The sequence below is a fragment of the Rhinoraja longicauda genome, chromosome 15, assembly GCF_053455715.1.
Source record: "Rhinoraja longicauda isolate Sanriku21f chromosome 15, sRhiLon1.1, whole genome shotgun sequence".
In the NCBI taxonomy this organism is placed as follows: Eukaryota; Metazoa; Chordata; class Chondrichthyes; order Rajiformes; family Arhynchobatidae; genus Rhinoraja; species Rhinoraja longicauda.
Genome location: NC_135967.1, coordinates 41,897,923 through 41,908,513, shown reverse-complemented (window position 1 = coordinate 41,908,513; position 10,591 = coordinate 41,897,923). Strand labels below are relative to the sequence as shown.

The 10,591-nt window shown below is 46.8% G+C and overlaps 1 protein-coding gene across 2 annotated transcripts in view; it reads left to right on the top strand.

The window, feature by feature from the left end:
- Nucleotides 1-5,535: 5,535 nt before the first annotated feature.
- Nucleotides 5,536-10,591, top strand: part of LOC144600430 (E3 ubiquitin-protein ligase XIAP-like) — a 31,301-nt gene continuing 26,245 nt past the window's right edge. The window contains exons 1-2 of one of the 2 annotated variants that reach the window (XM_078412022.1): nt 5,536-5,565; nt 9,201-10,219. In XM_078412022.1, coding sequence (XP_078268148.1) covers nt 9,349-10,219 — 871 coding nt within the window. In that variant the 5' untranslated portion in view covers nt 5,536-5,565; nt 9,201-9,348. The other variant, XM_078412020.1, reaches the window with a different exon arrangement.

Here is a 10,591-nt window from a genome sequence, read left to right as displayed (position 1 = left end):
TTCCTACACATCCTTCATATCTACCTCATTGGAAACATTCGCGCACTGGATCGCTCGCTTTGGAGTGCCGGTGGTCATCTCATCGGACCGGGGGCCACAGTTCACCTCTGAGCTGTGGTCGGCCATGGCCCACCTGTTGGGCGTGCGGCTGCACCACACCACGGCCTATCACCCGCAGGCAAACGGCCTGGTGGAGAGGTTCCACCGGCAGCTGAAGACAGCGCTGAAGGCGCGACTCTCCGGCCCCGACTGGATGGACGAGCTACCATGGGTCTTGCTGGGCACCCGGACTGCGCCCAAGGAGGACCTGGCTTCGTCATCAGCGGAGCTCGTATACGGGTCCCCGCTCACGGTGCCCGGGGAGTTCGTGCCCTCGTTGCCGGGGCGAGAGGAACCGCCCTCATCCACCCTACAGCGCCTCCGAGAGCGAATTGGCAAGCTCGCACCCGTGCCGACGTCCCGCCATGGGACATTCCGCCCTTACGTGCCATCGGCCCTCCGGGACTGCGACTTTGTGTTCCTGCGCCGTGACGCCCACCGGACGCCACTCCAGAGGCCGTATGAGGGCCTGTACCGGGTGCTGGAGCACGGACAGACAACCTTTGTCTTGGACATGGGGGGCTGGCCGGAGGCCGTGTCAATTGACCGCCTGAAGCCGGCCCACTTAGACATTGACCAACCTGTGCGGGTTGCCCAGCCTCGGCCATGAGGTCGCCCACCTTTGCGGGTCCCACCACCTGTCCCTCCAACTGTGCCTCCGCCGGCCCCTCTGTCGACCGATTACCGTACGCGGTCCGGTCTGGTTGTGCGACCACCAGTGTGCTTCGTGCCTCCGGTTCTGGGGGGGGTCCTGTGGCGGCTCCCAAGGGTCGGGCCATACCACTACCGACCCCTCGGCACGGGAATGGACCAGTCCAGGGGGGCGGTCCGGTACTACATATATAAGAACAAGGTTTTGGGCGCGAAGCCATTCCGGCAGACTCGACCCGTCTGATAACCGTGTAATAAACCATAACGCCCCCAAAATACCCGGCTCCTTGCCTTTATTTCGGGCTTCTCTCGACACGCCACAGAACTATCTTTAATTGGACACCGAAGAGAGGGTCTCAACCCAAAACGTGACCTATTTTCTTCAGAGATGCTGCCTGACCCACTGAGTTACTCCAGCATTTTGTGTCTTTCTTCCCCCCATCCCTCTCCTCTTCCCTGTGCCCCACCTGAGATTATTTCTCCTTTCCCCTTCTTCCTCCTCCTACATGCCTTCTGGTTTAACAATTTGCAACTCTTCAATTCTTCTGTCTTCTGTTTTAATCTCTAGCCTTTGTTCCAATCATTTTCCCATCTACACCACCCCCCCCCCCCCCACTTGCCTGTGTCTACCTCTTACCTGCCATGCTTTATCCTGCTCCTCCCAGATTTCTTCCATTCCCTACCTATAATCTGAAGAAAGGTCCCGACCCAAAACTTCACCTCCCCATGTTCTCCAAAGATACTGCCTGACTATCTGAGTTCCTCCAACACTTTGTGATCGGCACAAGAAACAATCAATGTTCCGACAACCTTTCAACAAAACAGGAGACAAAGTATAAGCTGTTTTAAGTTTAAGAAAGAATTGGGGTGTTTTAATAACAAAGGAGAGATGAAGAGAAGAATTACATTTGAGAAAAACACTTAAAAATGCCGGTAATGTGAAATACTAATTGTCTTAAATTTTTGAACACTGTCCAAAAAGATTTAAGATGCCAAGTGGAAAGATAAAGTATTTCTCAGGTATCTGTCGAGTTTCATTAGAATTTCATTTGGAGGCCAAATACGATTTTCTTTACTTTAGAGATACAGTGTGGAAACAGACACTTTGGCCCAACGAGTCCGTGTCGACCAACGATATCCGGACACTAACACTATCCTACACACTAGAGACAATTTACAATTTTACCAAAGCCAATTAACCTACAACCTGTATGTCTTTGGTGTGTGGGAGGAAACCAGAGCACCCAGAGAAAACCCACGGGGAGAACGTACAAACTACGTACATACAGCACACATAATCAGGTCTCTGGTGCTGTAAGGCAGCAAATCCACCACTGCGCACTGTGCTGCCCCTACAGTTGAGAGATGGAAAAGCAATGTGAATTAAACTGACAACAGCTGGAAGTTCAAGGTCACCTTTGCAAAAATTGGAGATTGACTGCAGAGGTGGAGATCAGCAAAAGATAAAATTATCCATGCTGTAATAAGTTTCAATGAACGAAAATGACAATTCAATTCGTATCCTAAGTAATTCACAAGAGTGATATTAAATAAACTAAAGTATGCCAAGTCATATAAGGAAATTATATAACAACGGCTGCTGCAGAGTGGCTCAGAGGTAGAGTTGCCGCCTCACAGCACCAGGGACCCGGGTTCGATCCTGACGATGGGTGCTATCTGTACGGAGTTTGTACGTTCTCCCTGTGACCGGCAAGGGTTTTCTCCAAGAGCTCCGGTTTCCTCCCACACTCCAAAGGCAAATAGATTTGTAGGCTACTTGTAGGCCCACTCCCCTGACATCAGTCTGAAGAAGGGTCTCGAGCCGAAACGTCACCCATTCCTTCTCGCCAGAGATGCTGCCTGTCCTGCTGAGTTACTCCAGCATTTTGTGCCTACCTTCAATTTAAACCAGCATCTGCAGTTCTTTCCTACACTAAGGTTTGTAGGCTAATTGGCTTTGGTAAAAATTGTAAATTGTCCCTAGTACATAGGATAGTTTTAGTGTGCGGAGATCGCTGGTCAGTGTGGTGGGCCGAAGGGCCTGTTTCCACGCTGTATCTCTAAACTAAACTGAACAGATTTTTGTTCATTCATATTCACCAGAGTATCAGGGACACATGTAGTTGTCTGTGAAAAATCATGCTGCAGACCTCCAAATCAGCTTTCTGGCTGAAACATAAGGAGATATAGCGGAGAATGTGCTTCTTAAAAGCAAAGCAGAATGTTGCGAGATTAATTAATTAGTTTTAAATTGCAGCTTGATTAAACTGACAGGATGGAATATCTCAGGACTCCTCCACAGGAATTTACTCCTCTCCTTTTAAAAAAAAACTAGTTCGTATTGACTGCACATACCTTTCCTGTTCAGGTGCAATTCAAAACTAAATACAACCTTTCAGCTGAAGTTGAACCCAGGTCAAACTAAGCAGCTTTAGTAGTGTACATCACGAAACGCATCCTGAGAGAATGCCATCTTTAAGGACCTGGACGTCTGATTACCAAAGTCCGACTGTTTGGGGAATGAGAGGGGGTGAGGTAGGAGGGGTTTGACTTGAAATTAGAGAATTTAATGTTCATAAAGTTTTTTTAAAGACAGAACAAATAAATCATTAAAAAAGCAAAGGAAAGTACAACTCCATCCCATGTCGATTTTATACCTGCAAACTGTGCCCATTTGATCAGAAAACTCATGTAGGAAAGAACTGCAGATGCTGGTTTAAATCGAAGGTAGACACAAAATGCTGGAGTAACTCAGCGGGACAGGCAGCGTCTCTGGAGAGAAGGGATGGGTTTGAAGAAGGGTCTCAACCCAAAACGTCACCCATTCCTTCGCTTCAGTGATCAGAAAACTCTCTGTTTTGACAGATCGACTGAAGATGCATGTTTCATGTTCAGATAAGAATCTGATGAGTAACTTTTCCATGTAAAGGGTGGTGGGTGCATGGAACGAGCAGCCGGAGGAGGTCGTTGAGTAATGGACTAGCGCAACGTTTAAGAAGCAATTAGACAGGTGCATGGATAGGACAGGTTTGGAGGGATATGGGCCAAACGTGGGCAAGTGGCACTAGTGTAGCTGGGACATGTTGGCTAGTGTGGCCAAATCGGGCCGAAGGGCCTGTTTCCACGCTGCATCACTCTATTTCAACTGTTTCTTGTTCAGGTAAGAGGAACGAGGGCGTAACAATTTGGCGGTCGGTGAATCACAACCCTAAATTAAACGGGGGGTTATTGTTGTTATTTGTCGACTGAATGATGTGCGAGTTGAAGGGTAATCGGTGTGGCGAGAGCGGAGTGGAGGAAGGATGAGGGTTATAGGAAGGAACTGCAGATGCTGGTTCAAACAGAAGATATGACACACAATGCTGGAGTAACTCAGCATCACTGGAGAGAAGGAATGGGTGACGCTTCAGGTTGAGACACCTAAGGCTAAGCACTTCAACTCCCCCTCCCACTCCCAGTCTGACCTTTCTGTCATGGGCCTCCTCCAGTGCCATCGTGAGGCCCACCGCAAATTGAAGGAACAGCACCTCATATTTCGCCTGGGCAGCTTGCAGCCCAGTGGTATGAACATTGATTTCTCCAACTTTAGATAGTTCCTCTGTCCCTCTCTTCCCCTCCACCTTCCCAAATCTCCCACTGTCTTCCTGTCTCGACCTATATCCTTTCTTTATCCCGCCCCCCTGACATCAGTCTGAAGAAGGGCCTCGACCCGAAACGTCACCCATTCCTGCTCTCCTGAGAAGGGAGCCCTCCCAGTCAGATCCGTCCTGCACTGCCGGAGCCTCACTACCTGCGCACGCTGCCCTCGGGAAGGCTGCTATGGAGAGGAGACGGTGGCCCACCTCTTCACAGAGTGTGGATTTGCAAAGAGAGTCTGGAGAGGTTTGCAGGGGTCCCTGTCACGATTTATTCCGAGCAGCTCCGTCACAGAGGACTCTGTGATCTACGGACTGTTCCCAGGGACGCATTCGGAGACTGACATCGAGTGCTGCTGGAAGGTCATCAACTCGGTGAAAGACGCTCTTTGGTCTGCCCGATCCTTGTTGACCTCCCAGCGGAGCGAGCTGTCCATCAAGGAATGTTGCCGACTGGCCCGCTGCACACTGCAGGAGTACGTGCTGAGGGACGCACTGAAGCTTGGTGCAGCCAACGCCAAGGCCCTGTGGGGGAGGACCACAGTCTAGGGTCCTTCCGCTGCTGGACATGGGGGGCAGGGTGTGGTGGAGATGCCCCTCCAAATAAGGGATACTGTGTAAATTACTGTAAATTTGGAAGTGAATGCCTGTATCGAATGTGTAACCTCCGGAAATGTCGGATGGGTTTGTTAAAAAAGATGTTTTGTAAATATTTATTACTTGAATAAAGTATTTTTTGACATAAAATTCCTGCTCTCCTGAGATGCTGCCTGACCTGCTGAGTTACTCCAGCACTTTGTGAATAAATACCTTCGATTTGTACCAGCATCTGCAGTTATTTTCTTACACTAAGTCTGAAGAAGGGTCTCGACCCATTCCTTATCTCCAGAGGTGCTGCCTGTCCCCATGCTGAGTTACTCCAGCACTTTGTGTGCGTCTTGGATGACCTTTGTTGGGGAACCACTTGCACCTCAAGGGGAGCTATGCATGGAGGCAGCGGCCAATCTGGGGCGGGGAGGGGTGGAGGGGGGGGGGGGGGTGTTGATAGATATGAACGTTGTCCAATGGTGTTGCTGACCTACGGCTAATGGGGCGGGTGCTTGCACCACGTGACGCGGCCAGACATTGTAGCAACTTGGGCCTGCGAATAGATACAGAGCGACTTGTTGCTGTTCCCACGGTGTGTGTGTGTGTGTGAGAGAGAGAGAGAGTGAGTGTGACAGTGGGAGAGAGAGAGCGAGAGAGAGAGAGCAGTGTGTGTGGGGCAAGGAGACTAGCCATCCAAGCCGTCCTTGTCAGCGCCGAGAGACACTTTCAAAAATGTTGTGGAAGCACCAGCAAGATTGAGGTAAACTGCCTGTGTGCCTCATCGGGTCGGGTGGAACTGCCCTTGCTGGTTTACACCGAAGATCTGACACAAACTGCTGGAGTAAACTCAGCGGGACAGGCAGCATCTCCGGAGAAAAAGAACAGGTGACGTTTCGGGTCGAGACCCTTCTTCAGTGGGTCTGACCCTTTCCTTCTATCCAGAGGTGCTGCCTGAACCGTTGAGTTACTCCAGGTTTTTGTGTCTATCTGCTGTGTCTGATTCCATTGGCATCAGGTCGTCACTTGCTGCCTGCAATCAGTCTCTCAGTTAAACTAATTAGCTTCCTCGTTTTTTATATATATATATATATATATATATATATGGAGCCACGCCTTGTAGAAGAATTTGCCTCTCACTTTCAGTACTGTAATGGCGAAAGGCCGCAGAAGTTCTTTTGGATTCTTGCAAGGCAATATCAGCATTTATAATTAATGTTAAACTGCAATGCGACTTTCGATAAGATATGCTGAACATATGGTATACAGTGGTTGGAAAGAAGTTAGTATTAACAAAATACATACTACAGCTTTGTTATGGAGAAGAGATTCTGAATTAGTTTTGTTTCCAAGCTTTTACAGGATTATTGTGAGCCCTAAACATGTATTGCAGGTATGCATTTGGAAATAAAACGTCGCTTTTTGCTTTGAAAGTTTCACTGCCTCATTGTGTTTCAATTATATTTTAGTCTGAAGGAGCTATGTTTTTTTAGATTTACAGCTGATAATCACTTACTTGATAGTATCCTGTCCCTATTTGAGGTTGTGGATTGAGGTCTAATTAATTAAACACTGAAATATTTCTGTGACTGGATCTCTGCAGAGAGAGAGAGAATGAGGGTGTTTGTTTCTGGGTGATTATTTCACAAAATGCTGGAGTAACTCAGTGGGTCAGGCAGTATCTCAGGAGAGAAGGAATGGGTGACGTTTCGGGTCGAGACCCTTCTTCAGACTCTATCTGGGTAATGGTCATTGATCAAAACTCCAGTCTGTTTATATAGAGTCTTGCAGTGTGGAAACAGGCCCTTCGGCCCAACTTGCCCACACATATCCCAGCTATAATAGTCCCACCTGCCAGCATTTGGTCCATATCCCTCCAAACCTATCCTTGTACCTTACTGTAACTGTTTCTTAAATGTTGGGATCGTCTCTGCCTCAACTACCTCTTCTGGCAACTTGTTCCGTACACCCACCACCCTTTGTGTGAAAAAGCTACCCCTCAGATTCATATTAAATCTTTTCCCCTTCACCTTAAACCTGTGTCCTCTGGATATAAATGTACTTTTAAATTAATTGTAGAATCATAGCACAAACCAGTCACTTTGGTTCATCAAATCCATGCCACTGTGGTCCTATCTAGTCCCATTTGCCCATGTTAGATCATTGCCCAATGTGTCTTTGCTATTTGAGTATCAGTATAGGTATCTCTTAAATGTTGTGGTTGTGTCGTTCTCCATTACAATCTCGGGCAACATATTCCAGACATCACTCACATGCTGTGTGGGGAAAACATTCCCCTCTTATTCCCTCTCACCTTAAACGATACCTTCTGCTCCTGAACACCCTGACCATGAGATAATCATCGCAACCACGGAAAGTAGACATTCCTATCCAGATGGGGTGACCCAGTGGTGCAGCAGTAGAGTTGCTGCCTCACAGTGCCAGAGACATGGGTTTGATCCTGACTACGGATGCTGTCTGTACAGAGTTTGTACATTCTCCCCGTGACCATGTGGGTTTTCTTCGGGTGCTCTGGATTCCTCCCACCCTCCAAAGACGAACAGGTTCATAGGTTAATTGGCTTCTGTAAATTGTCCGTAGTGTGTGTGTTGGATGGTGCTGGTGTGCGGGGATGATCGCTGGTGATATGGGCTCAGTGGAGTCAGTGGAGTCCTGTGTTAAATAGTTTAGTCTACTTGTCCTTTCCAATACATTTTCCATTCCCATTCAATTGGAAATAATTGGATTGCATTAATACCTTTTGCTGTGTGTGTGTGATATTGGGCCAAAGTGCATGTTAATCATGTGCAATCTGTGTAGTCATTTTACACTTGCTCACCAATAGCCTTTAATTTCAAAACTCCTGCCTAGTTCTCTTTTCAGTAATGTTTCAGTAATGGTTTGTGGAAGGGGTTTCCCCATTCTTGTTCTAGAATTTATTTTTGAAATTTCCACCGCCACTGTTTCTGCCCACTTACTGCTGATTCACAAACCAATGTGGCCAATACTTGGTTCCTGGAGAAATGGAATCTGTCCTGAAGTCTCTGAATAACTTTAGTCCATTATTGTCTGAATTAACTTTCATCAGAGTTTTTAATGTAACATTTATTCTTTCGCTGATGTTTATATGAATTTGCCTTTTTGTTGTACTGTTTTTAATCTACTGCCAAACACCTGCCTAATCCGAAGATAGAAACAAAATGCTGGAGTAACTCAGTGGGTCAGGCAGTATCTCTGGAGAAAAGGAATGGGTGATGTTTCGGGTCGAGACCCTTCGTCAGACCTGGGCAGCCCTGCCTAATCCTGCAGGTTGGAGATAACAAATAATCTCCTTCAGCTAGTAATGGACTAAAACTATTCAGACTTCAGATTAGTGCCTGTCTCCACAGAGGCAAGATCGATCATCAAAACCATGGAGTTTCACAAATGGGAAAAAAATGGTATTACACCAGCCAAAAATCTGTTCCTGATATTCGGAATCATCCACAAATACCAAATATTAGTAATCAATTAAACAGTTAATATGTATTCTATATGGGATGAACATAAGTGGTCTTGATTAATACATGGATTCATCGTAGTGGTGGTTGTGCATTATAATGAATGGTATCCTTCCTCTACCTGGTCAGACTGGGGAGTAGCTGCATTGGGCAGATTTCCCCACTGAATTGGGATGAAGCTGTCTATTAACATTCCAGCTGACTCCATGCAACAATAACCCAAAACTTTAATTGGAATACACACTTAACCCAATCTCAACAGATCAAGACACCAGGATCTCAGAGGAATGAGCACCCAGCAGAGGGAGTTGAGGCAGGTACTATAACAGCATGGATTGGAAAGGTTTAGGTAGGGACCAAATACGAACGAATGGGACAAGCTCATGTGGAGCACATTGGTCGGCATGGGTGAGTTGGGCCTGAGGGCCTGTTCCCGTGCTTATGTAAGTATGCAGAAGAGTCCTCGGGCTCAGAGCTTGGCATTGATGTGGAAATGCTGAACTTCACTATCTGTGTGATATATTTCTCATCCAATTCTTGCCAATTAACTGAACAACAAAAGTGTATGTTTGCCTCAAATGTTTCTCAGGACTGTTCTCACCATTTCGTGTTTAAATTGATGCAAAATGTGAAATTGGGTGATAATATCTCAAGATGTGGTTTAAAGTTTCTATATGGATTGAATCTTTTAAGAAATCATGTGCAATGATGACCTCTTGTTTGTTCATAGATATAGAGCGGAACTACAGTGACAAGAAGCTGATTATATTATTGTTGGATGCCATTTTGGACCGACAGTCTTGTGAGAACAAAGTAGTATTGTCCAGGAAGCTGCAACATCAAAAACTCAAAGGATCACCACATTGATTTTCTTCAGAATGGACATTGTAACAGATTGCAAACAGAATCTCTCAAATGAGATTTACCGACTTGAAACATTTGAAAACTTTCCATCAGCTGTTCCAGTGAGTGATAGAACACTAGCCAGAGCAGGCTTTTTCTACACTGGCTACAAGGACCAGGTTAGATGTTTCAGCTGTGGTGGGACCATAGAAAACTGGCAACATGGCGATTCTGCTGTGAGGAAACACAGGCAGCTTTTCCCAGCTTGTCCTTTCATTAACGATTTGCGGTTAAACGAACAAATGTCAAACTCCAGTTGTGCAGTCGAGTCTCGGGATGAGCTTCCGGTTGGTGAAAATCAATGTTCTTCCACAAACGGCCCCTTCAGGCATCCCAACGGCAACCACCAATTTCCCGGTGATGCCGTGAGAAGCGGAGGCATTGAAGACATGTCCCACCTACGACCCAGAAACCCCACCATGTGCAGTGAAGCCGCCAGACTGAAAACCTTCACCAACTGGCCCAGCTATGGCATTGTAACCCCAAGAGACTTGGCTAAAGCAGGACTATACTACATTGGCATAGGCGATCAGGTTCAGTGCTTTTGCTGTGGTGGATTAATGAAGAATTGGGAACCAGGGGATCGTGCCATGTCTGAGCACAAGAGACATTTTCCCAGCTGCTCTTTTGTTTCTGACCTTTCGGTTGGAAATGTACCAATTGATTCGAATTGTGGCACCACGGACGTTCACCAGCACTTTAATGATGAGCCAAGAGCTAGCCCCTTTCATCTCCCCAAACACCCAGAGAAACAGTCCTTTGATTCTCGGCTTCAAACGTTCAGAAACCAAATGCAGTTCCCACTTAATCCTGAAGATCTTGCCGCAGCTGGATTTTACCGCACAGGTACTGAAAATCTCAATGCGTAATTCGTTGATTATTCAATATCTAATTCTGTTTGTCTAACTGGAGCAATTGTTTCACTCCATTGGTAAATGATACAACATAAATGTAATTTTCATGCAGCATTAATAAAATGGACACTTTAAATAATTTGATAGACACAAGGAACTAGGGCTTCCGAGATGTCCTCGTTTTTCAGAAAACGGGGCTTCCCCTCCTCCATTATAGATGAGGCTCTCACTAGGGTCTCTTCTACATCCCGCAGCTCCGCTCTTGCTCCCCATCCCCCCACTCGCAACAAGGACAGGATCCCCCTCGTTCTCACCTTCCACCCCACCAGCCAGCGGATCCAACATATCATCCACCAACATTTCC